This window comes from Conger conger, chromosome 11, assembly GCF_963514075.1.
Source record: "Conger conger chromosome 11, fConCon1.1, whole genome shotgun sequence".
In the NCBI taxonomy this organism is placed as follows: Eukaryota; Metazoa; Chordata; class Actinopteri; order Anguilliformes; family Congridae; genus Conger; species Conger conger.
In genome coordinates, this window is record NC_083770.1 from 8,823,548 (window position 1) to 8,850,389 (window position 26,842).

The following is a 26,842-nucleotide window of genomic DNA, read 5'->3' on the forward strand; positions in this document are numbered from 1 at the left end:
AGTATCGGGTCCTGATCCTTTTTGCAGTGCAATTATGTACAAGTTATTTTTGTTTAATCTCGGTGACGGTGACATTTATGTACGCTCAAAAGCCATTTTACCTCAAACAAAATATGAATCATACTGCCAACCCCGCCCTGAAGTGAAACGGCTTCTATGAAGTAGATCATGTGCTCATTCAGTAGACGTTAGTTCTGCGTCTGACGTGTCATTGTAGGAGCCTCTCCGTCATTGGTTGTGATCTAAAAAAAATCAGAATTTCTATTGGCTATTTTAACTGCCATTGATAGAGTCCTGCCAATACATTGCTTCAATGACCTACTAACACAGATCTGTGAATCACCGTCCAAGACGAAAAGACGAGCAGTCAAGCGCGGATCGATTAACTCACTGCAACTGGATTTCACGTTATGCAACTACAAACAAAACGTTGAGATTTCGGTCAAGATAATGTTTGATTGAATAAATGCATACTGATATGGACAGCCAGAACTTCACCATGGGGCGGCGTTTATGAAAAGTAAGAAAGGGTAACTTAACTAGGTGAGTGGTTCTGAGAGTATCTTTTTTTAATGTTGGCGGATTCATTGAAAACCAATGATTGACTCATAATGCAGAACAATGAAAACTGCCTGGAATCGCTTTTACACGTCAGGGGTGCGCTTTCATAAGCCTACAGTACAGCCTATGGTGATAGTGTGACGATTACAATGTGACAGAGCGTTTCTGTTCATACAGACATTGTAACTCATTGTCCTGTTACAAATATCGCTACTAGTTATCCAGACAATTGATCATGTGCGAGGGCCTGCTTATAACCTGTAGACTTGAAAGATCAGAAATTCTGAAGTCATAACCTAATTTTCGGTGATGTAATACTGAGATCAGCCCGTGGTGTGATGATGCAATTTCAGTTATGAAATTGGCTTGTTGGCTTGTCTTTAATAGCAAAACACGTCCAAACTTTAAGTTTTAATGCGTAATAACAGAAAAAAATGCTGTCAGGACACTAGATAATAATAGGATTGGTTATTTTTTTATTTAGGCTAGAACGACATCACGTTACACAACAGAGAATGACTTTGCTAACGTTCAGCGGTAGGTCGCTTTATAATGTTGAGTTAATCCCGACGTAAAGCTCTGGAATCCGGGGTATTCATAGCATTGTTTAATGCAGCCGTGCGAATCTCAACTCCAGCGTGTCTGCAATGACACAATGCACGCACATCTGCACCCCGTGGAATCAAAATGACTGTCCTCTGAACTCTTAACTGATTTTAGAAAATGTCTAATGTGTAGCCTAACATTACTGTTACGAAATTATGAAAGGGTAGCAGTCTGATTGGAGGAAAAGGGAAGTTTTATAATTCCGCCTGTAATGCGTCTCGGTGTTATGCGTTATTTTGTAACTGGGTAAAACAGCCTAACAGTGAAACAGAATCTCTGTCAAATTAAGTCGCGGAAATTAGGCTATGTTTAATTCAGGTGAAGGTTGAACTGCCTTTCCAAAGGGTGATAACTGCAACCCATCCACGCAAATAAAAAACAGAAAAAACATGTTATATCGTAAACATTGGATCAGTAGCCAAGACCGGTTTCCACATTTCAGGTTATGTCCTGTAGCCTACATCTAACCCGTTGACATTCGAGTCTGTTTAAAGAAAAGCAAGTCCTGACTTTAGTCTTGTTAGCTGTGTGCGCTTCTATCGACATTCTAGTGGGGGCATGTTTGTTTTTTTGGTTCAGTTCAGCCACGTGCGTTGATGGCTGGCGGAATTCCTTTGTTCCATTGATAGCTCGAGTAGGTCGAGGTTTTGAGGTTTTTAGAGGTTTTTCTGTCCTGGAGCAGGGATGAGGCCCGAGACACGTAGCCTACTGTAGCTAGCTACCTACTGTCTCCGATGTCGCAAGGGCCAGCAACAAATATAGGCCAACCCAGCAGTTAATATAATCTGCCAACATTGACCATCTGGAATTGCCACACCTATTCTCGTTTAGTTCCCTTTCTTCCTCGCTTCTGAAATCATTTTGTACTTTATTTAAGTGGTCCTATTAATTGTTTAACTTGTATTTTGATTGAAAGTATTTAATGTACATGACAGATCTGTTCATAATTGAACTGAGCTTCAGTTATGGTGATACTTGCGAAGTTTTGAGTATAACAGAGCCAAGACTGCAATATGGTGACAGGTAACAGCGGTTATCGTATAATTAGCATTATGTTATGCAATATGAAGAATTTGTGTGCTCTTGGCAGAACCCTACAGTATTACCTTTTGAAGTACATGAGTCATGAAGCCGCGCATGCCAAACGGTATGAATCAGGTTCCTGTTAAGGAGCAGGACCTTTGCTCACTACTGTTCTAACAAAACTCCTTTTTTATCTCCAGGTTTTTGAAGATAGAAGTTTTCATGGGGGAAAAAAAAGTGACATCTTCATACGAATTACTTGTGAAGTTAATTTAAACTGATTTCATTAAAAAAATGCAATCAATCAAGATGGAACCATGTTCTGATAGCCCATGCAATGGGGAGGGCATCCTAGTTCTAGCAGGAGCTTCACAAAGACCTGACATGGAGGCGATTAGCCAAAAACTATCCAATGCGGCCTTCAATGGCAAAAATTCCTCCTCTCGCCGGAAAAGGGAATTCATTCCGGACAGAAATAAAGATGAACTGTACTGGGCAAGAAGACGGAAAAACAACGAGGCAGCCAAGAGGTCAAGGGAGAAGCGGCGAATCAATGACATGGTCCTGGAGAATAAGATGATCGCTCTGGGGGAGGAGAACGCCAGCCTCAGGGAGGAGTTGCTCTCCTTAAAGCTGAGATTTGGTTTGGTCGGCTCCTCTGCCTATGCCCAGGAGGAGCAGACGATTTCTGGCACTTCTGCGGCGTTTTACCAAGACCTCGCTTCAACCAGTGCCAAGCACGCCTCTCTCTTTGGGGAACCTGATCCTGCTCGTTCGGGGCGAAGCTGCATCTCCGTTATCAAGCACTCTCCGCAGGGCACCCTCTCCGATTCGTCTGAGAGAACAGCAATGACCCAGGGCAACATGCCCAGACCCAGAGAAGTGATCAAACAAGAGCTGATTGAGGCTGCGTGCTACCCAAGGGAGTCGAGGGCGGGAAACAGTCCGTGTGAACTCTACCCAAACTGTATAGCCAACCCTTTCTCAGGCAACTCCTCTGAGCCCTCTCCTCCTTTGCCGGTGACAAGGTCATCCAGCAATTCCCCTAGAGCCCTGGACGGGGACGAAGGAGCCACGAGCAAGTCGTCAGACTGGGAAGACGAGCAGCGGGTGCCGAAAGGTCCCATTCCCTCTCCCATGGACCCCAAGAGTGTCATTACTTCCGCTGCCAAGGTCCCGGACGTGAGCTCCTCCGCCCTGCCTCACAAACTCCGGATCAAAGCCAAGCCTGTCCAGATCAAAATGGAGGCCATCGATCCCGACTACGATGCGCAAGGGAATCCAGCGCCTCGTGTCGACGCGACCGTAAAAGGCTGCTGCCAAGCGGCGCAACGCGTGGAGTCCGAGTTGATGCACTCCTCCCTAAACCCACTGTCCCTCCAGGTAGCTGATCTTCAGGACTGGACTCATCTGCCTGAGCACTGGCATGCAGGCCGCCTGGGGGTATCACGGAGTGGCTACAAGAACAGGCTATGCCCCAGCCCAGCGGGCCACCTGGCAGACAAATGTGTTGTTGACCTGAAAGAAAGCGCTCTCACTGAGTCGGAGAATGTGTATCTGAAACGAGGCATTTCTGAGCATTCGGCAGAAGTTGCGTCACTGAAGAGACTTGTTACAAGCCAGCAAGTGTCTGCTGTAGAATTGGGTCGAAGCACTTCTGAACATGCCTTGCTGTCAAAAGGCTGTTATGCAGAATGAGTTCCCTGTGTTTATACAAGACCTGGTTTCCACTGCGGCTGTCTTTGTCATTGCACTGTACGGATTACGTTTTGTCAATATGATATTGTTTAAATTGTGATTTGATTACTCTCATCCACAGTCTAGCAGTCAAATGTCAGTGAAGTTGAAATGTTTACATACTCTCATTTTTGACAGAATTCTGCAGATTTTGTTTAAAATAAATGTATGCCGATGAACACTTGAAACAAGATAATTGTTGTCTTATTTATTCTAATGACTGTGTCTAAATATGATCTCCTTCCCACAATAGTACGACAATCTTTCACACAACTGAGTTCAAATTTAAAGGGGTCTTATTAGCAAGAAAAGCATAAGTAGTAGAGGGCAGCCAAAGCAATATAGGAGAAAAAGGATTATTTGCCACTGTTCCCTCAGGAAGAAGTTATTTTGTGGCCTCCCTATGTCCTCCTTTATGAAGACTTTATGAAGTCTTTCATTCACTGTTCCACCATTTTACAATGCTAAATCATTCATTAAATTCAAGAAAATTGTGTCATTTGAAAATCAATATCAGGGAATATGAATGTCATGTTAGTTGCATGGTTTATAATGAATAATGAATTCTGATTAGTGCAACTTTCATCAAGGGCATAGGTTGATGTGATCAACTTCTACTTCAAGTTCAACTCCAAGTGCTTCTGAACAGTGAAGCATTGGAACTGTATGTATTTTATATACTGAAATGGTAATGGAAAAAAAAACATTATTTTCATATTCTCCAGGAAGATGTTAAACAAACATTGTAGCTAATTTGAAACTGGGTTGTGGAATCAGATTGACTTCAGTCTATTCACCTCAATATAGACCAAGAAGCTCCAATCATTCACTCGAAACAGTGTCTAACAAGTCTCAAGAAGTGCACTCATTCAGCTGGCACAAATTAATTTCCATCTTAAACTGAAAAGCAGACATTTTTCATTAAAATCACCAGGGAATTCTGGGGAGACCGCAATTTGTATTACACAGTAATGACTGGAAGCAACACAGTGATGGATGACTGACTCATACCAGAGTGATGAAGCTCTGTTGGCAGTAATACATCAGTAATAGACTCCGCTGAATGCATTTACAGTAACCATGGTTTTAGGACAGAAAACAAGCTGTTTCTTTCAATGTGTTCTTTCTCTGGATTCAAAAGGTTAAATAGTGAGATGAACAATTTTAACAAAGCCATTTTAAATTCATAATCTTCCTGACCCCTGAAGAAAACATGGCAAATGTGCTTTGCAGAATTACCCACAGAGAGACAAATTAGAAGACAACTAAATTAATAAATAAATAAACGCATTTCAATCAGGCAGGTTAGATGCAACAAAATGGTCTCATATGTCAAATAACTAGTAATGGGAATAACGACTACACAGGCCTACTATAATTTAACAGTTAAAGTATGAGACAAAAAAGCAGCTGTCAATATGTAACAATTTCTATAAAGCTATGTTCAATCAGGTTTTTTAACACTTCTGCTAAATTTCTTTGTAACATTATGTGATAATTTAATCTTTTGATGATTTCCTCTGAAATAACTTCTAGAAATTAGTAAATGGTAGTTTAATTGCACAACTAAATCTAACAAAGTATTTCCTGGGAGAAATTCTGTTTATTATAGTAACATTAAGTCGCATTAAGATGGAAGATTAATACAATCTTCCAGTAAATTAAATCATCATGAGCAATTTATGTAGTATTAAGCAGTAACAGATATGACAGAGCTTTATTTATCATTAAGTGCACTAAAACTAATATAATGTTTTCTGTGAAGAGATGTCAAGGTCTTGGCACACTGCCTGAAATGTGTTTGGAAAAAAGCATTTGCTTGGAGTGTTTTATTTTATTTTTTTCAATCTATGTCTATAAATACCGATGAGATGCTGAAGTAATTTAACTTGCTTGGTACGTGTGGAGAGAATGGATTCATTATTCAGATGGCAGCTGTTACCAAGGTGACAGAAGTGAACAAGGCAAGATCAGAAAGACTAAAGTGACTATTTAAAATACTTGAACTTCTGTCTGAAGGAATTCTAATATAACAAATCCCTAGCAATACTAAATTTAGGCAAGAAATATAATTTATATTGTGTGTCTCTGAGTATTACTATCACAGTCATTACATTACTGATAGAACTGTAAATCAAAATGGTTATAATTTCACAAAACATAAAATATCCAGTCAATCCCTCCTACAAATGTGGGATGATTGTAAACCATTCACACTTTTCACAGATTGAATGGTTCAGTAACCCAGGGAAAGCATTAAAATTCTATATTTAGCCCTTTCCTCCTGAAACTCAGCATTTGTCCAAATTATTATATGAGATCATAGTGGTACACTTATTCAAATCCGACTGCATTATGGGACATGATGATGAAGTGGGGTTATGATTTAATGAATTCATTCTCTGTAAAGTTTTCATGTGTATAATACCGACTTAGCTGTAGTGGGATGAGTTCACACTAATAACGTGTGTATGTATCTGAGACCTAAATATATAGATGTGTATTGTAAAACAATAAAATTACAATGTGTAAACCCACCCTTTGCTGAGTATATAGTCACATTTAACAATATATTGGATATACTGTTCAGTTATAAATATTTGGTAAAAAAATAAATAAACAAGCAAAATTAAATACTATATTGCCTAGTAATTTGGAACAGCACCTTTAATAAATAACTAGCTTAGTTTAGGTTGATATTGCTGGATGTGATATTGTAAAGCTTGAGTGAAACCAGTCAGGTTTAGGATATCTGAATTTCCTTGCAAGTAAAATGGCTTCAAATTCATTAAGTAAACTTGCAACTGCATTCTACTTGGTAGGAGGGAGGAGAATTATACAAAATATATTCTTCAACAACCTGAACGCAAATCCCATAGCAATTAAGCAAGCGAAAGGACAAGCTACTTATCATGAAACCGGCAAATTCCCACATTTCTATGCACGTTCAGTAGGAACTATTTACACTTTTACACAGCCCAGCCCAACAATGTTTTTCTGCCATTTTCATCTTTATTTCTTCCAAATACAACTCCAAATCCCATCATCCTTTGCAAACTTTCGCTTGTTTGACAAGTCGGATGTGCATGAGTGATTTCTTTGGACTTCGTTGCTGAAAGGTCTGTGAGTGAGGTTAGTCAAATTCATTTCAAGTTTTTTTGTTTATATTGACAAATATATTGGTTAAGTTTAACACCTTAAACTGTCTTTATAACAACACAATAAAAGTTAACTCCGTAACCTCGAGTCTTAAAGCCTATGCCTTTCAATGCCGCTCCAAATAGCTAGTTACTGTTAGCATACAGCTCGCTGACATTGTGTTCCTGAGCCCAGTATTATTGAAATGATTTGTGCATATTATCTAGCTAGATAGTTTACTGCTTACTAACCTGACCGTACAAACCAACTGCTTTGGACTCAATTAACGCTGTAATGTTAGGCTACATAAATGTGTGTAGCTCATCTCAATGACAGTGTAGTTGACCCCGAATTGTAAATCGCTGTTGTTGTGTGTGTGTTGTGGTCTTATTGTCCTGCAGCGGCGATGGTTCATGTTATGGACGCAAATGCCTGCATGGTCTGATGCATCTACAGTGTCAAATAGTATTAGTATTTTGAGTATTTGGCGAGAATGCAATCAAGGACAGCAGGGACAGAGTAATGAATCCAAAGCTTAGTTCAGGAGTGTCAGACTTTTCTTGATATACGTACACCCAGGGACCACTTTATTAGGTATTTATTAGATATTGGTCTTCTGCTACTGTAGCCCATCTATTTTTATGTTGTGTGTTCAGAGATGTTCTTCTGCACTGTTGTAACGTGTGGTTGAGTTAATTTGGTCTCCCTGTCAGCTTGTACCAGTCTGGTCATTCTCCTCTGATTTACAAAAGTTGTTTTCTCCCACAGAGCTGTGGCTCATTGGATGTATTTTTGTTTCTTGCACAATTCCCTGTAAACTCTATAGAGACTGTTGTGAATGAAAATGCTAGGGGATCAGCAGTCTCTGAGATACTCAAACCACCCTGTCTGGCACCAACAATCATTCCACTGTGAAAGTTACTTTCTTCCCCATTGTGATGTTTGGTATGAACAAAAACTGAACCTCTTGACCATGTCTGCATGCTTTTATACATTGCCACATGATTGTACATCACACATTAACAAGCTGGTGTACAGGGGTACCTAATAAAGTGGTCTTGTACTGAGTCTTTTACGTCAGTCAGCTTTTCAAACCATGCTTTCATTTCATGTGCTATATATTCTTCTGAATTATTATTTTAGGTTCATAAAAGTGAGATTAATGAGTAATGAGTTAAGAATTAATATAAAAAGAATACAATTCGGGCAGTTCTATTCAAACTTGGAATAGGATGCAGTTCAGAATTAGGTTATTGGACTGTAAAATAGAACTGTATTGGTTATCTTTGTAAGAAATAAATGTAATTTATTTTGAGGTAGAATGAGAGCTCACCTGAATCCGTGGAATTGACCAGAGCCGAAATTTTTATCCTGTTAATTACATACAGAAACATGATCCCAGTCTGAACGATGACGAATGTTGGAATGAGTCCGAAGGACGAAACGTTGGCGCGGTTCCTCGACGCGGCCGCCAGGGGCGACGTGGCGGCGGTTTCTGCGACGATCGGCCACTCCGGCTCCTTCATCAACGAAAGCGGGGAGAACGGGTGGACCGCGCTGATGCTGGCCGCTCGACATGGACACGTCGAAGTGGTGAACACGCTGCTCTCCGAAGGGTAAATGCACTGCCAAACTGCTATTACTGTTATAGGGCTGCCTGTGGCGTAGTGGTTAAGGTACATGACTGGGACCCGCAAGGTTGGTGGTTTCGATTCCCCAGTGTAGCAACAATAAGATCCGCACAGCCGTTGGGCCCTTCAGCAAGGCCTTTAACCCTTCATTGCTCCAGGGGAGGATTGTCTCCTGCTTAGTCTAATCAACTGTACGTCACTGGATAAGAGCGTCTGCCAAATGCCATTAATGTAATGTAATACTACTTCAAACTTCGCTTTTGTTTGACTAAACCTAATAAGGAATATCCATCTGAACAGACAAGAATTTAAATTGTTGGGAGACTATCGAAATGTAACAGTCTATATGATGTAATATGACTCTTTCCCTCTGTCCATAAGGTGTGACAAATCACTTGTGAACAAATCTGGTCATACTTCCTACGACATCGCCAAATTCTGGGGACACAAACATATTGCGGGTCTCCTCGCTGACGGCAAAGGTGGCGGCAACCGTCATCTGTTGCCCCGCGGCAGCGCAGGAGGACAGGAGAACTACTTCAGCAGGGAATTCCTCAACAGAATGAGCGAGAAACGGACAGACGGCCAGTGGCTGGAGGCCAAGCAGTCTTCTCCAGCCTCGGTCTACATCCTCTTCTTCAACCTCAACCCCTTCGTCACGCCGACGGCCGGCGAAACGTCCGAAAGCAGGGCACCTTTTGGGCTGTGTCGGCTCCGGTGGGAGTCCGTGGAGGCGCTCGTGAAGCAGCCAGGGACGACCCTGGTCTTCCTGGGGGTGGAGAAGCAGGTGAAGCACGTTCCTCCGTCTCCGGAAGGAGGCGAGGACGGACTCACGGCGTGGTTCGCCCTCAACACCGACAGCATCCCCGTCAAAGAGCTGGAGCTTTCGTATCCAAACAGTGTCTTCCTGAAGCCGCCGATGCCGCAGCTTTTAAGGCTAAATCCCAATGAGGCGGGTGAGGAAAGTTTGGGATAGTCTACACTTTATACAAAATATCCATAAGTTAAGGAATATACCTTTTTGGAAGCACATATTCATCTAGTGCTTTCTTTCGCCTGTCAGGGGTTATCGCACAAGCAAGGTCGGTTCTGGCCTGGCACGACCGATACAGCTTTTGCCCCACCTGCGGGAGCAGGACAAAAGTATGCGAGGGTGGATACAAAAGAACCTGTTTAAATGAGGACTGCAGAAGTCTCCAAGGCATTCAAAATACATGTTATCCTCGTGTTGGTGAGAGAATACATGATTGAACACTGTACTGTCTATTAATTGGCATCTTGGTCAGTGTGTGTTTATTATTTATTATTATTATAGGTAGTAGTAGTAGTAGTAAGTATTATTATTATTATTAGTAGTAGTAGTTAGTATTAGTATTAGTATTGTTTGTGTATTATTATTATTATTATTATTATTATTATATTCTTGATACAGATCCAGTAGTTATAATGCTGGTCATTCACCCGGATGGAAACCAGTGCTTACTGGGAAGGAAAAAGACTTTCCCTGCAGGAATGTTCTCCTGCCTTGCTGGATTCGTTGAAGCAGGTACATGCCCCCCAGACCGTAATGTTTGCACCCAATTGTAAAACTGGGTCCTGCAGCAGGAGAGTTCAGTGGATCTCCTCTCTTGAGACAGGCGAATCGATGGAGGATGCAGTCAGGCGAGAGGTGGAGGAGGAAAGCGGGGTCAAAGTCGGTCCTGTCCAGTACGTGTCCAGTCAACCTTGGCCCATGCCGTCCTCCCTAATGATCGGATGCCTGGCTGTCGCCGTGTCCACACACATAAAAGTAGACGAAGACGAAATTGAAGAGGCTCGTTGGTTCACACGGCAACAGGTACAGAATACCAAACTTAATCCTCTTTTTCTACAAAGTATAACAAATTCATTTCAGTTGAAATGCTGCATTGCGTGGCAAAAAAATCTAAATTTTGGTTTGTAGGTGATAGACGTCTTCACGAAGAATAGCCAACCGGTTTTCACCATACCACCGAGGCAGGCCATTGCTCATCAGCTGATAAAGTACTGGATTGGTGTTAATGCTAACCTGTAAGCTCCAACAGTGTTCACCAGTGGTGGGTACATGTGGCACTGATTACTTTTAGCAGAAGTCAGAGAAGTCTTATGAGCCAAAATAAAATATTGAGTAGGCCTATTTCAATAAATTTTTTTCTGATTGCAGTAGGAAATTGACAACTGCTGCATTGACTGTACTTTATTGTTTATGCTGTAGCTTAAACTTCAAAGTGATTTATCAGGGACGGGATAATTCATTTAAATCATCATGTTTGTGGGGAAATAACAGTTTTTGATTGATTTAAAATGATTTTCTTTGGCTAGTGCTAACTCTTTCTAGAATTGAGTTAAACAAAAACGAATGCTGAATTCTGCTCTGAACAGTTAATTAGCTGCAAAGCTGTATTCACTTAGTATGTACTGTATACAGACCTCGGCCAAATACATAATACAAATATAAAGTTTTGATTCAAATACAGGTGCATCTCAAAAAATGTGAATATCGTGGAAGAGTTCATTTTCTTCTGTAATTTAATTCCAAATGTGAGTCATATATTCTAGATTAATTACACATAAAGTGAAATATTTTTTCATTTTAATCTTGATGATTACAGCATACAGCTCATGAAAAAAAAAATCCAGTATCTCAAAATATTAGAATATTACATAAGACCAATCAAAAAATTGATTTATAATATGGAAATGTCGACCTTCTGAAAAGTATGGTCATTTATGCACTCAATACTTGGTCAGGCAATCGCATCCTTGAGAGGATTGTTAAGCAAAGACGAGCCAACCAAGAGGACCAGAAGGCAGGGTTTGCATTTTTGGGAGTATTGCATAAGGTGTAATACACTAGACAAGCTCAGTAAAGCATAGAAAAGTATTTGAATCCAAAACAATTGCATATTTCACCCAGGTCTGACTGTATATAAAGGTTTATATAGGTCATTGAACTTTTCCTCGTGCTCATGAAGGCTTTTTAATCTTTTTGCCTTATAGGCTACACAACTGAGTGTAAAAAATAAAGTCATGACCGAATAATCAAATTAAATTTTTATTCCGTTTTTTTCCCATAATCACCAATGAGTCAAGTATCAGTGATCCAGACTCGTCAGACTAGGTGCTACCTATATATGAAATCATTGCCATCATGGAAGCCAGTAATAGCAGTCAGCACCTGTGATCATACTGAATTGAGCTTTTGTGAAGCAGAAAAACTGATCTGGGGTCATTTTGTGAAAGATTGAGGTGTAGGAGTTGACTACTCCAAGTTTGCTCAAACTTTGTGTAAATGTTCTTTATATATTCAATAAAGAACATCCGAAACATTAGCCTCATTGGATTTGTCATTCTAGGATTTGTCATTCTGGATTTGTCTTTTAAGTTTGAAAAGGGAAACCACAGATATACCCTTTACAACCTACTTTACAACACAGAGAAGTTATGCACCTCCTTCATGTACGACACGTTTCAAGTAAAACGTCAATCTTTATATTATGCTAGTGACAACAGTTTTATGTAGTTTTGTTAGGTATCTCCATAATAGTGAAGACCAAACAATTTCTGTGCAGAATTTGATGTATGTTTGGAGAAAAATGACAGAACGCAGAGACTGGATTATGGGCAGCCACCCATCCAGGTGATCACATGACATTCCCATAAAAATATGGTAACGTTAGCATAAAAATATCACGTAACCTAACATGGCTAGCCTAAGCAATATGGCGGACAGCTCTGACTTCGCTGAGTAACTAAATAAGGACTATATCAGTAAATGCATAGGTTGTATGTCAATAACTGCATATGCACTATATCGGCAACTACAAACCCTTCCTGGCTTTCCACCTCATTATTCCTTTAGCACTGATTTTGTTTGTCTGATCACATTCTTCACGCCCTCATCAATCATTCAATTAGTACCGGCACATGCAGATCAGAGTTGTTTGTTCAGAGATGCTCTCCTGCATACCACTGTTGTAATGTGTGGTTATTCACGTTACTGTCACCTTCCTGTCAGCTTTGACCAGTCTGGCCCTTCTCCTCTGATGTCTCTCATTAACAAGACATTTCTGTCTGCACAATTCTTTGCTAACTCTAGAGACTAGTGTGTGTGCAATACCCAGCAATAAATAAGATTACTTAAGAAAACATTGAGACAAATGTATTGAAATATAAAGTATAATTTTCCCATTTGTATGAACATTGCTAAGATTATTATAGGTATATTATTATTATACCTTTTTTATTTTTATGAAGGGTGCCAAGTCTGGTGCTAACCGTATACCAAAATATTCCACTTTTGACAAAATACAATATTTCATTATCTATTAATGTATTATATTTCAAAATATTTCTTCAAAAGTAAATGAGTAACATTATCATGTTCTGATGGGACAAATTTCTGGCAAGTAAATGGACTGTAGTATGGTAGAAGTATGTCCCAGAGGATCTGCAGACTGGTAGAGGTCCCTACTCTTTTGTAGGCCCTATGGAGCAGGGGTCACCAACCCTGGTTTTCACACCAACCCTAATTTGGCACACCTGATTCTACCAATTAGCAGCTTGATGAGTTCTCGAGCTGTTGAATGAGGTGCGCTGAGGTGGAAGAGGTTTGGTGACCCCTGCTGTGGAGCATTCAGGACCACGGACAGTAACACTCACCGACATCACATGCACAGCTGAGGTCTGTCGGCCCGGCTGTCACTCATTGCCTTCATTCGGCTGAGTTTGTATTCAGGAAGTCTGACTCCTGACTGGACTTTGGGATTGGAGGCCCAAACCCTCTTTTTCGCTCTGGGCTATCTATCATTGGGGAAATTCCCTGTTTACATGGTTGAGCATTTCTTTGTTTATGGTTGCATTGAGTTTGTCTTTTATTTTGTCCAAAAATCCAAAATATCACAAAAACGTAATTCACCAAAACAGAATAAGACAGGGAAAGTAGTCATTTCAATGCATATCTTAAATCAAAGCATGGTTTGAATATAATATTACCGATAAAGGCAAAGCACACAAGTTTAAAAAGAATGCAACAAAACAAATATAAATTCTTCAAGTCGGGCTGTTCAGTTCCAAATCCTTGTGGGCGTCACAGAATATTGTTTTAATTAGAGCCAACATTTCCATTGACTGTAAACTTGCTACTATAAAATAGCAGCTATGGTATGGTTCCTTATGTGTTAGCCGATACATCAAATAAGGAAACGCAACTCTTATCTCAATCAGTATGTCCTATACTCGCTAAATTCTCAGCTTCTGCAATTGGGCTCCTTCCCTACACATAAATCATGCACAAAATGTGTATCATTTTTTGTCATAAGCACTTTCATAACTGTATTACAAGTTGGTACCGTACAGGAACAGAGTAAATGTAAAATGAATTTGGCAGCATCTCTAATTGTAGACATGACCATAGTAATATTTGTTTTGGTACATTCAAATGTATAGGAGTATGTCTCTTTAAAAGCTAGGATGTTTAAGGTCAACTAACAAAACAAAAATACCAGAATTCTGAAATACAAATCGCCAACATGACGATCACAACTAAACAAGGTTCCTTCTCACATGAATAAATTATATAAATGGCAGTCCATAAAAGTCCCATACAGTATTTCAATGGACAGAGAGTAAACATGGTCTCTCATCATATGGTAGATGCTTACCTCACAAGAATATTAAGTTAAAACTCAGTTTGACTTTTGAAAAAAAAAAAAAAAAGTCTACAATGTCAATCATCATGGACTGCAAATAGCATTTTAAGTTAGATTTAATTGTTGCTGTACACGTTATTTTTATTGCATCATTTCCCTACTGTAGTGCACTGGGGGAAAAAAATAATAAAATGAACCTTAACACCTTAACCTTAATATGGCCTGTCACCTAAAACCAGAACAATACACACAACGAATACACACGGGGAAAATTACATAAATTCATAAAAAATGTCATCATGGACTCTATGCGTCTATAATTACTATTCCCTTATTGTTAATCTAAACCGACTTTCACAAGACAAAATAAATGACACCAAAATGGCACCAATTACCATAACAGAATTCAATTTAAAGGGTAAGATAACATTTCAAATGTAGCTACATAACTGGGAGTATTTGGTTTTCACTTTATATGCAAAGGAAAATAAGATGTTATCCTTTGGTTTCAATGGTTATGCATGAATCAACTACATATTTGTATTTAAAATGTAGTAATGCGTGTGTATAAAAGCATAGTTTCTGATTTAAAAGGAAAGCCAAAGTAAATCTCAAAACCCCATCCCATTTGTTACAACTTTACAGTTACTTGGGAGAAATGTGGTACGTCCAGATGAAGGATCAGAGCTTAACAACGTGCTCTGCTGAGGTACTAAACCTCTCTAGGGATGACATATTGAATAACCATATGATTGCATCATAGTCAACATTTGACATATAGCGATTTAGTACTTTATATTTAAGATTCTTAAGGTACAGATGGCCATTTATACAAAACTGGAAAGGAGAGGGGGACAACGAGGAGATGAGCTATAATAATTGATGTGATGTCTGGTAAACGCACAGTGTACAGTCGATGGCCAGCAGTGCAATAAAATGGCAGGAAAACTCTCCCAACCTTTCAATGGATTTCCCTCCTCCCCCAAACATACATATTAGCCATAACCACGTTATTGCTTACACTTTAAATACTTAATCTGCCTGTGTTAAATAGCCCTGTGAAGGTACACAACATTAATTTCTTATTGAAATGGACAACTTTCAGTGCAGATAGTGTAATCTCCACATTGGCCGTAGAGTCGATAATGGCATTAACGGCCCGCGAGTGTTTGCTGAGAGAACTGTCATTTTGCCTTTGGGCCCTTGTTCATGTTTTGTTCGCGGAGAACATGCGCTCTCCCCGGAGCGTGAGGTGTTGCAGCTGGTGCTGCAGGACCTCCGTGTCCGCCGGCTCCCGGATGTTCATTTTGTCAAGGTTGAGGTAGTCCAGCGATTTGGGGTGCGCCCTCTTCCCCTTCAAAAGGCAGAGCGGTAAAGGGCCGTGAAGAGCCCGGCTGGTCTCCCCCGCCAGCGACTTCAGGCAGCGCTCGCCCAAGCTGGGCATCCGCCTCCTCCTCCGGCCGCACACCGCGGGGATGTCGTAAGGCTGGTAGTAGCGGCTTTTGGTTTTGTAAAGGCGGGAGGCCCGGTGAAGGCCCAGGTCCAGAGGTTTGGCGCGCGGGCTAGGCGAAGCCTCGGCTGCTGTAGACGTCGTCGACGTCGTCGTCATCGTCATCGTCTCCGTCTCGGACCGCTTGTGGGCCACTTTGAGGAGCTCCTCTCCTGTGGCGAACCCCACGAGGTAACTGGAGTCCATATGAAGGATCTGGTACCCAGAAACAGTACTTCTGATGGGGGAGCAGGGCGTGCTAGAGCACCGTGGCTTTTCAGCCTCCGGCTTCAGTGAGGTTTTCTCAGCCGCTGGGAGAGTTGAAACGGGTGCCCTGGACATGGCGCCGACTTCCATCTTCACCTTTAAGGACACGACTGGACAGGCGGAGATGTGAACAGTTAATATGGGCGGTAGTACAACAGAAGGTAAAAAATGCATGATTTATAGACCTTTGTGTGTATGAATTTAATACAGACCTACAGAAAAAAACAAAAAAAACACTGCAAGTAATATGTGGCTCAAGTAGAATGGAGGTCAGGACAGAAAGAATATATTTCGTACAATTTCACTGAACAATTTCAGGGCTCTGTTTTGAGTGTTTTCAGATTTTACCTGCATTTCAAGTATATAACCTAGGTCTAAACAGCAGTTTAAATGTGTTTTCTGAAAATTACCCCCATATATCACAGTGTGGATAAAGGCACATATAGCCAATACTCAGGCAGGAACTAAATATGTGATTCAATTCAATTCAAAAGTGCAGAAAAACTGAAGACTGCATTAAAGGAGTAACATGGTGGTTGGTCAGACTTTCTAGGTTTTTGTATACCATTTGTACAAGTGTGCATTGAAGAAACACGATGAAAGTATTAAATATGTCAGTTCTTTAGTTTTGGAGAAGTAAGAGTTTTAAATTTCATCCCATTTTCAACATGTTGAGAAAGTTCTCCTCGTAGTGTGTCACACGAGGATAACAACTCCCCTATCCACGCAGTTTGCGCCACTGGCCTACACGCAAATATTTTATCAAAGTTGGGTTCACTGACAGTGCCTTTTAAGGACTATTAGACTATTTCAGGTTATATTCATTTGCTTTCATAAAGTAACGTTATCGATAACATTAGCTAGCTAGTTTGCTTTCATAAGAACGTTATAGTTGTGATTTTATTTTAACTTGGCTAGCTAGCTCGCAAAAAATATTATTGGATAAGTCCTTGCTTTGGCTATCGATTATAGCTGAAATACTAAGTTAGCTAACTTGTGAAAATGCAGTTTCCCAAGATGAGCGCGTATCATGGAGGTAGCTATTGTAACGAACAACTTGTGGAAAGTGGGAGCACGGTCATAGCCAATTGGCAGTTCTCATTACCGCGCCAAGACAGATTGGGCGAACATTTATAGTGGGAAATTGAGGCTTAGAATTATTATTATTATTTATTTATGTATTTTTTTAAATACATTCAAATGACTGAATAAGAACAAAAATTATGCACATTTGTTTTATTGTTGCCGAAAGACAACTGCCAAGTGTCACATTTAACCACCCATATTACTCCTTTAAAGGACAGAAGAATGCCTTACAAATAGTCCCTTTGAGACACATAACTATTAAAATGGACCCTTAAGTAGGCTAGTTCTAAAAGTACAGATCAGTGCTGTTTACATGTCCGAAGCCTCAACTACTTTAAGAACAGGAGAGTGGCACATTAGGTGGTGGAAATGATCATACTGTATGTATTTCACTGAATATCTCAGCTGGCGGGTTGGAGCAACCTTGCTGTCAAACCAATCAAAACATGCTTTCCCCAGATGACAACAACAAAAACACCAGAAGGATCAAAGGAATGTAGGTCAGGTTTATTAAAGTGCCAAAAAAAAACATTTGGTTTCAGGAATTAAAAAAATATATAATAATAATCTGATTAAGCCTTTGGTTTAGCTTTAGTCCTGCCTTGTGTTTTCTTGTTTGTGTTTGTAATGGATTCAAAACCAACAGGGAGCTTCCATGCAGAATTGAATTGAATTCAAAACTAGATTTTGGCCTTGCAAAGACAAATAGCTAAATAACAAAATTTCAACAGGCGCAGACCATCTGAAAACCCTCGAATTGAGGATTATTACATTTCCATTAAAGAACCAGCTTTGGCTTTTAGCCCATAATGGATATGGGTATGAATAGTTTATGATCCGAGATCAGCACTTCCTAGTCCGAGGTCCTTTATTAATATGGACCCAGGTCTCACACCTCATTCATGCAGTTGTATTTTCAGTGCAAACTAAACACGTTTATAGGAGCTTCATGGACAATGGCTGTCGAGTACCTGCCTACAAACATCCCCTATGTGGAAAAGTTGGCTAATCATAATGTAACGTTAGCGCGGAATATTATAGTAACATTATGCAAAACTCGGTACTGTGTACAGTAACGCTAGCTAGCTAACTAAAGCTTATGTCCATTATAAGAGCCGACATTAGAAGCCCAAGAGCTATGCTAACCAGCTAGCTAGCCAGTTCAATTTGTCATATATTACCGCGCCATAACCGCTCACGTCAACTAACTATAGCTACATTACCCAGCCAAGTTAGCTTGTCTAGCGAATAAATACTACGACATTTGACGTTAAGTATAAACCGACGCTGAAGATGGTAGCTTCTCTCATTCTATCCCACATGTGACGATCGCAAAATAAAATGTCAACTAGTTTCATTTAGATTGTTTAAAAAAAAAAAGAAACGGCATGTAAAACGACTCACAACATACCCATGACTCGTTACCTCCGCAAAAATAATTTTCGAAGGAAAATATACAGACCTTAACTGCAGACGACGCTACACGGCTGCACTCACAAGTCTTCCTCACGTAGACAGCAGGCCAAACCTCTTTCCAGTGAGTTCCTAAGGGTGTTGCCCACCTTGCATAGACTCGGTCACTATGGGGTGGCGCTATTGAGGGAAAACTAGGTCGGAAGCGTCTTTGGCAACACAGATTGTTTTAGCTACAACAGAAACGCAGTGTTTCAAATGCTAACTTAGAATGCACATTTGTACATACATACCATATGGTCAAGTTTCTAGGTAACTAGCTTTAGAAATATTGAGGATTCATGATGCATTGGTTTTCTATCACTTTATTGAGCATCATAGTAGCGCAACTGATGGAATTGTGCATTTTATAAATATCCCAAAGCTCCCTCCACCAGAATATCGTATTTGATGCAATAGGTTCCATTCGTTAGCATTGACACTCACCTTATGTATTCCACTTTAAGTAACCAACATGCGAGATAGGCATTAGGAAACTGTGTTGCAACTGTGTCACCCTAGGTGGGAAAAAGTGTCTAATACACTAAGTGTATGGATTTCCACGTGTATGTGTGTATATGTATATGTATATATATATGATTATTATTATTATTATTATTATTATTATTATTATTACCTAGGGTGACTACGGGGCTCCAAAGATTTGCTAAGGCAGGCTAAATTAGGCTATAGCAACAATTTGGACACAAAAGTCCAATAAATCTTAGATTCCCCAAAAATCTTTTATTTACTATGAAGACGAACACCAAAATATGTCAACATTATGCTATAAAATACATCAATTGGCTAAAACTTTAATTAAAATACCTTTATATATTTCAAATTATAAAAGATAGAATTTAAGCCAATTTCTTCTTTACCCAGAGATTTAAAGTTGCTTGCACAATAAGGTGCTAATATAAGTTAGCCCTTAAGCCCTGGAAATTTTCAAAGAAATACAGCAAAATAGCATATATAGAGAAAGTGAACTTTGGTAGAAGAAAACCTATAGGATACCTGAGGTAGTACAGAATGGAATATAACAGCAAAAGACGTTATTTACAAATAAAAAGTACCAAGAGAAACGGGAAATGGCGCAAAAAGTCCACATAGCAGTCCAGCTACAATCCAAAAAATAAGAACACAAAACTTCCGCTTTCAAAATAAGACAAAATACCAGAAAAGCAAGACCAGAAAAAAAAGCCATTGAGATACATGGGAATGACAGGTATGCTACACTTAAGTAACACTGAATACCTTTTATGTATCTGACAGAAAATGAGTTTTTCCAGTAGATAAATGGCAAGAGTGCATACATTTAAAGCTCTTACAAAAAAGTAAGAAAAATAAAAAGGATAATAACGGTAAGAGGACTTATGAAGTGGCACAAAAGAAACATGATTAAAAAAATACCACTTAGCCTACACTGTAGCTTCTAAACAGTACTTGAACTGTTCAACCTTAAACTGTCTTATACAAAAATATATTTATAGACTACAGAAGTTTCAGTTTATTATGTTTTGTTTTTTTCTTTTGCCAAAAAACACTGATTTGACACCCCTTGATGAATTATTTGTTTTGGGGTATCAATGAAACAAACAAAATACACTGTGCAAACCCTTTTGCCATTTTGAATATGAAAGTTTAAGGAGAGCTCAAGTGCCATCTTATTTTGCTTCCTTCACAGATTACAGAACAGAATAATAGGGTTAAGAACAATGAAACTGGTCAATGAATATCTACTAAAACAAACACAAATTTACAGCCTGCTTCCGAGTTAATCTGTTGTTTTCAACACTGAGACCAGAAAATAACACATGCACGCACGCACGCACAAACACACGAACACACGTTCAGAACATTGAAATGTACTGAAAAAAACCTTGTGGAAATTCTGGGAAAAAAAAACAGCATATTTTCTCAAAATAATCCAATATATAGTAAATAAAAGCTGTAAATTATTTTTGCAAGATTGAATTTGAAGGAACAGCACCAAAGAAATATGTGATTCAATGACAAAACATATGGCAAAGCGCCATTTTAAGACTGTAAGATGGAATGACAATACACCTTCTCTTTAGATTCACAAGGCAGGCCCAAATTATAACAGTGAGATTTAAGAAAAAAAAAAACATTTTGCCCTGACTTCAAATCTTTCACCTGAAACCTTTTTGTTAACGTTGTAAAGGTCTCAAATTAGAAAGGCTAAATTTGACTAACATGATTCAAATAACACAGAAATGCATTCCTCATGCATTACAGTATATGTATGTATACGTGTGTATATCATACATGTTGTCTACTTTTTAAATCCAGAGGCTACACATCACATCTTTGAAGTATCAGCATCAAGAGGTTTCACATTCATCATTGTTTCTACTTTCAATGTTTTTAAAATGTCACTTTTCCCTGAAATGCGTATAAGGAATATAGCTTAATCTTTCTGATTATTCAAGCTAACCGGCCCAACAGTACAATGCACAAATCAAGAGAGAGTATGTATGTATGCATATACATATACATACTTTTAATTACATTTAGAGACATGATCATTACAAAGTTAAATGATTTAAAAAAAAGTAAAGAATCGTTTAGCGACTCTTCACTAAACAAACAAGTATACAACAACGGACAGCGATATAGTGTGAAATGCATATGTATATGTTTGTGGTCCAAAATATTTGTGACATTTGAGATAAAATAAAAAAAACATAAAAAACACCATATGCAAATGGCTGCAAAAGTGCTAAAAAAGATTATCAAATAACTTTCTTCATACAGAAAAAACATATATTACATAAATAGTATATAGTTAAAAAATAAGTGTAGGACTTGCCATTAAAGCTGGTGGAATGAGGATCCATATCGCACATTTAACAAGGCACAGCGAATAAACCTAGTGACTTGTTTTGTATTTTGTGCAAAGGTACAGCAGATTGGGGCCATTGCACGTGGAGGCACAAAAGGGCTGACCGTAGCTTTATGCGTGATTGCCTGTTTCGTGGCTTTGCATGCGATTGGTTGTTTTGAGAGCTTTATTGCGATCGGTTCCCCTGCGGATAGAGCAACACAGCGCAGCAGCGGAGCCGTGCGAGAGGCCTCGGTCGTGTCCTGTTGTCGACTCTCCGGGCGTGAGAGATGTCGTTGTCTACCAGTTGAGGCGGAACATGGGGTGTTTGAGGAGCTCTCGGGATGCAGGCCGGTCCTGGGGCTGGAGCTCCAGGCAGCGCAGGGTGACGTCCCGCAGGCCCGGGGAGAGGTGGGTCGGGATCGTCGGAGCCGTTGTGGCGCTCGCGATCTGGGAATACGGCAGTGCATAAACGCAGATTAATGTGTGCACAAACCCCAATATGTACACATTCATTGCACTCGCCAGACGTGATGTACAAAGTTGGCTCCTAAAATCTAGTTAATGAAACGATTTGTTTCTCTGGGTTTAGAAACCTCTAAACGCCTTCAGGCGCTGAAGGTGCAGGTACTCTAGTGACAACGCAAAGCATTCATGCTAACCTTTAATAATGCTTCATTTCATTTCATTATTTAAGCGACAGCCTACGCAGATGCGATTCTGAAGTCGCGTCTTTGTTAGCATATTGGATGTGAATCACAAAGCTGATTCATACCAAGTTCAACGTAAAAATCTGTTGCAAGGTTGATAATGAATAGTGTCAGACAATATCATGAAAAACTAAGAACTGGGTCTGATTCATTTCAGAAAATTAAGTAATTGTACGGAGCTCACAGCTTGACAGGAAACCTGTTGTAACTACAGTAGGGTCAGAGCATGTGGACAATTATCTCAGTGACAACCATTAAACTTGGTAGGAAGTGGCCGTGAGATTCAGACGATACGCTCCCAGAGCCAGTACTGCAGAGACACATATAGACCGCAGCACAAATAATGAAATATAATGAAGCATTAATATAGAATCACTCCAGTGCTAGCATTATGTTTGTAAAATGTAATATTAAAGATTCTGCGCTATACAAATACATTTTAGTAGTTAAATCATGCATAAGAAACCAAAGCAAACAAACAATATAATTTAAAGCCTACTTTATTCAGTTAAGATTTTAAATTAGGTCTTTACGCTGAAAGTTTTTAACTGGCCACTAGAGGAAAATGGTATTGGTCATTTGTCTGCTATGTTTCTGTAAATAACAATAATAGCCATTTACATTTCCAATGCAATCAGTGGTTTAGTCAGCTGCCAATCAGCAGCCAGTTGAAGTGAACATCAAAATAGAACAGTCATGCCATATCAGACCTTCAGTTTTCCACATTAGAAATGACACTTTAAATCCAAAATTAAATTGTACTATTTTTCTGTTTATCCATTTAACAAAAATAAGCACTTTTTTGAATTGTGAATGTGCTTTTTTGAATGAACAATTGAAATGCGAAGAGGTTTTTGTTTTGTTTTTTAAACGACTAGTTTGTCAAATACCCATAAGGTAAGAGCGGCGGAGAGGGGGCAGAGGCTGAGCTTTAAAACCAAAAATTCAGAAGCAAACCCTGCCTGCATCCCCCCCGCCAGAGGCAGCGCTCACCTTGAATATGAGCGCCAGGTGGTTGGAGTGTTTCTCTGCGTTCCAGGGCGGCTTGGCGCAGGACATCTCGATGATGGCGCAGCCCACGCTCCACACGTCACAGCTGCGGCCGTACTGCTGCCCCCTCAGCACCTGTGACACACGCGGCACGGTGTCACGCCAGGTCGCCCGTCACGCACACGCACACGCTCGCAAGAGCGCTCGTCTGCCGGTCGGAGGGCCCGCCTGTTTTATGTCCCCCCCCGAGCAAGACACCCTACCCCCAAACCCTCCTGACTAAGAGGTGGTTGGCACCTTGCATGGCAGCCAGTCACCGTTGGTGTGTGTAATGGATGAATTACAAAGCATCAATTGTACAGCGCTTTGGATAAAGGCGCTATATAAATTCCAACCATTTACCAACCATTTACATACTCCACGATTGGTGGAGCTTCTCAGTTTCCTTCCAATAAGGCGACCTCAGAACAATCGTATTCCCGATCGTCTGTTTTTTAACAACTATATAACGGATACTGAAAAATGTCCTGCCTTCAGAGGTAAAACTGATGCCTACTTTACATTTTCACATCTCCATAATCTAATTGTGGTATTTTCACACTGAATTACAAAATAAGATATTGATGTAAACAAATATCATAACTATATCATAACTGCCAAATTGCCAATTTATAGGATTTAGTTTCATATGCTATGCAATCAATACATGTTGATGCAATCATATGCAATGCAATCAATACTATCTTATTTTATTTGTTATAACATGGATAAGCCAAGAATAACAAAGCACACAGTGGAGATGTTATTTACAAAGATAATGGATGCATACACTAGTTCTTGTCCTGTTTCATAAGTTCACTTTAATTACACCTAAGATTAAACATTTCTGGATCCTGTTACTGATTAGCCAAGTAAAATCCTGACTGGTGATCTGAACCAAACAGCAAAAATGAACTAAAATGTATCAACTAGCCGCCGTTGTTAGGGCCCAAAATGATTAGCTTTGATTGCCTCTGGTCAATGAGAAAGCGAAATCCACTGTAGTCTACCAGACTCCGCAAACTGCAAACGCATTTCAGAGAGAAACTGACATGTCAATGGGGGAGTTAGTTCTAGTTTATTGTAGTCTGAGGTTTTTTTCTGTCTCCTGGGTCCATGTTTTCGACAGATCGACCGGGCGATTTCCGCTCTCTCATCTCCCAATTACAGTAAAATACATTACGGCAAGTAAGCTTTTTAATCCTCACCCGATTCAATTTTGAAAAAGAGGGAATAATCAATGATTTTCTTTGCTGCTGTGAGCCACAATAGTGTGTGTGTGTGTGTCTGTGTGTGGGCGTGTGTGTGTTTGCATGTGTGCGTTCAGTCATTTGCCAATGCAGGTACAACAAACATGAAACTGCAGGCTGATAGTAGAAGCTTGTTTAATGGCGATGATGACATCGCCTACCCTCATTCAAACAACCCCTGTAGCATTATAAAGGGAGTGGGAGCGTCAGCTCCGTGTATAAAAGTAATCCTACACTGAGGCCATGTCATCCCTCATTCTCACGTTTTTTTAAGGTCTTCGATGTGAAAGCTGTGCTCTGCTCACGTACCTCTTTCTGTGAACGTGCGCTTCGGCGTTTTTTACCTCAGGGGCCATGAAGGCGATGGTGCCCAGCAGCTGGCCCTGGAACTCCCCGGCGCCCGTGCCCTTCGAGGCCAGCCTGGCGGCGGCTCCAAAGTCCGCCACCCGCAGCCGCTGGCCCGTGCTGTCGATCAGCAGGTTGGCACCTTCACAACACAGAGCGGGGGTGTGTCAGTGCAGGGAGACTCACCGCTCTGGGTCCACCAAAACCGCTACACCCGCTTCTACTAATCAACCGCAAAAAAAAGGACCCGACTAAAGACCTTGATTAGTAGAGCAGGGTGGGTTACTGCTTGGTTGAAACTAAAGCCTGCAGTCAGGCCGGCCCTTTCTGGATAAGATTGAATATCCCTGTATTAGCGGGTGGGGCTTACTGCATGTTAAAGGCAGTGGTGGAAAGTTCAGGTTGAGAAATGAAAAGTCTTCCCCAGTATTTTGTTCCAATCGCCAGGTTTTGCTAATTCAGCCAGACCGTAGAACTAATTAGTGAAATCAGCTGGCTGAGTTCCTGGGTGGAAGAAACACATGGCGAGACTCTTACTTTCTGGCGCCTGGACTCTCCACTCGTGGTTAAAGGATGTGTGATTGGCAGCTCTGTCCGTTTCAACTTTTGTGCACCTCCTCACCTTTTATGTCTCTGTGGATGATCTGGTTCTCATGGAGATAAGCCAGGCCACGCAGGAGCTGGTCGGTGTAGTTGATCACAACCGCCTCCTTGAAGGCCCCGTACTTGTTTAACAGGTGTGAGACAGAGCCACCTTAGCAGAGGAGACGTTACACCAGTGAGTTCATTCAAATACAGTGAAACAACCTTACAGAGCAGTTGTATTGAGGAGATAAACAACTGGTAGAAATGGGAGGGGGGAAATTCTACAGCAGGGATACTCAGTCTTTCCCAGAAAGGGCCGGTGTGGGTGCAGGCTTTTTTCCCAACCAAGCAGCTGCACACCTGATTCTACTCATCCAACCATTGGAATGGCATTCAGGACCCTGATGAGTAGAATCAGGTGTGGAACTGCTTGGTCGGAATAAAATAATAAAATTCTGGCCCTTTCTGGATAAGATTTGAGTATCCCTGTTCTACAGCGTTTACATGAGCATTTGGTCCAGAAAGGCAGTTTGAGTTTACGTCAGTGAAATAATGAACATCTCCAAATATAATCATGGTGAAAGTGAGGGTCTTGGTCTTACCTGCCATCCACTCCACAAACAGGTTGTAGTTGTTCTTCTCGCAGGTGGCGCCCAGCATGCGGATAATGTTGGGGTGGTTGAGGTGGCCCATCATGCGGATCTCTTCCCGCAGAGCCTCCACCACCTCCTCTTGCTCAGAGGAGGTGTTCCTCACGTACGTCACCTGCAGGGAGCGGAGAGAGGGCACAGCCAGTGAGCTAGGATGCCCACTTGCCGTTCCAAGTCTAGACATAGACTTCCACAGTGGCATTGAGTCTGCTCAGTCATAGCAATGACCAAAACACTTCAAGAAGAAACATGTCACTGGAAATCAATGAAACCTACTTCACCTGGGGACTTCTCATCTATGCAACATAACTTAACATTATTTTTATAGCAAATCCAACATAAAATCCATAAATAAAAACATATTTATTCAGTATTTTAAGACTACCAACTGATGGTGTAAATCTGATACATTCCGATAGAATGCTCTACAGTTTGGGGGCATAAAAATAAAAAGCTACCTCTCCACTTTCACGATTCACTTTTCTATCTCATCTATTGACAGATATTTCTTCTGACTGGGTTGCATCACCCTCATAGTCATGCTAGCTGAGGGGTGCCTGTTCGCAGGAGGGCTACTCTACCTGTTTGACGGCCATGAGTGTGCCCGTGCCCACGTCCTGGGCCTGGTAGCAGGAGGAGAAGGCCCCGAGCCCAATCTGCTGGCCCTTCAGCCACTCCACCCCCTCTCTGTAGGGCTGCTTCGCTTTGGTAGGGCCAGGCAGAGTCTCCGGAGTCTGGAAATTACAATTATGCATTTATTTTATTT

General features: G+C 40.6%; 4 protein-coding genes across 4 annotated transcripts in view; 2 read left to right on the forward strand and 2 right to left on the reverse strand.

Annotated features, from left to right (window-relative positions):
- Positions 1 to 309: 309 nt before the first annotated feature.
- Positions 310 to 4,122, forward strand: LOC133140758 (nuclear factor interleukin-3-regulated protein-like). The gene is made up of 2 exons (XM_061260936.1): positions 310 to 543; positions 2,391 to 4,122. The coding sequence occupies exon 2, from the start codon at positions 2,485 to 2,487 to the stop codon at positions 3,886 to 3,888; it is 1,404 nt and encodes a 467-aa protein (XP_061116920.1). The 5' UTR covers positions 310 to 543; positions 2,391 to 2,484; the 3' UTR covers positions 3,889 to 4,122.
- A 2,862-nt stretch (positions 4,123 to 6,984) lies between these two features.
- nudt12 (nudix (nucleoside diphosphate linked moiety X)-type motif 12) lies at positions 6,985 to 12,046 on the forward strand. Its single transcript, XM_061260829.1, has 7 exons — positions 6,985 to 7,059; positions 8,454 to 8,681; positions 9,078 to 9,652; positions 9,760 to 9,927; positions 10,129 to 10,242; positions 10,334 to 10,533; positions 10,639 to 12,046. The coding sequence occupies exons 2-7, from the start codon at positions 8,476 to 8,478 to the stop codon at positions 10,747 to 10,749; spliced, it is 1,374 nt and encodes a 457-aa protein (XP_061116813.1). The 5' UTR covers positions 6,985 to 7,059; positions 8,454 to 8,475; the 3' UTR covers positions 10,750 to 12,046.
- Positions 12,047 to 13,575: 1,529 nt separating this feature from the next.
- LOC133140942 (macrophage immunometabolism regulator-like) lies at positions 13,576 to 18,774 on the reverse strand. The gene is made up of 2 exons (XM_061261260.1): positions 18,670 to 18,774; positions 13,576 to 16,231 (listed from the first exon to the last, which is right to left on the reverse strand). Exon 2 carries the CDS (start codon positions 16,209 to 16,211, stop codon positions 15,573 to 15,575), a length of 639 nt encoding a protein of 212 aa, XP_061117244.1. The 5' UTR covers positions 16,212 to 16,231; positions 18,670 to 18,774; the 3' UTR covers positions 13,576 to 15,572.
- A 614-nt stretch (positions 18,775 to 19,388) lies between these two features.
- The window catches only part of LOC133140389 (mitogen-activated protein kinase kinase kinase 1-like), a 33,407-nt gene continuing 25,953 nt past the window's right edge, over positions 19,389 to 26,842 (reverse strand). Inside the window, exons 15-20 of the mRNA XM_061260308.1 lie at positions 26,658 to 26,810; positions 26,029 to 26,191; positions 25,464 to 25,595; positions 24,841 to 24,983; positions 23,211 to 23,342; positions 19,389 to 21,957 (exon numbers count right to left, since the gene is read on the reverse strand). Coding sequence (XP_061116292.1) covers positions 21,808 to 21,957; positions 23,211 to 23,342; positions 24,841 to 24,983; positions 25,464 to 25,595; positions 26,029 to 26,191; positions 26,658 to 26,810 — 873 coding nt within the window. The 3' untranslated portion in view covers positions 19,389 to 21,807. The remainder of the gene's footprint in view (positions 21,958 to 23,210; positions 23,343 to 24,840; positions 24,984 to 25,463; positions 25,596 to 26,028; positions 26,192 to 26,657; positions 26,811 to 26,842) is intronic.

What these genes read in the sequence shown, in the direction of transcription:
- LOC133140758 (XM_061260936.1), top strand. Translation starts at nt 2,485, where the DNA reads ATGCAATCAATCAAGATGGAACCATGTTCTGATAGCCCATGCAATGGG.
- nudt12 (XM_061260829.1), top strand. Translation starts at nt 8,476, where the DNA reads ATGACGAATGTTGGAATGAGTCCGAAGGACGAAACGTTGGCGCGGTTC. An exon ending in GCTAAATCCCAATGAGGCGG is followed by an intron (nt 9,653 to 9,759) that starts GTGAGGAAAGTT and finishes TTCGCCTGTCAG; the next exon opens with GGGTTATCGCACAAGCAAGG. An exon ending in TGCTGGATTCGTTGAAGCAG is followed by an intron (nt 10,243 to 10,333) that starts GTACATGCCCCC and finishes CTCTTGAGACAG; the next exon opens with GCGAATCGATGGAGGATGCA.
- LOC133140942 (XM_061261260.1), bottom strand. Translation starts at nt 16,211, where the DNA reads ATGGAAGTCGGCGCCATGTCCAGGGCACCCGTTTCAACTCTCCCAGCG.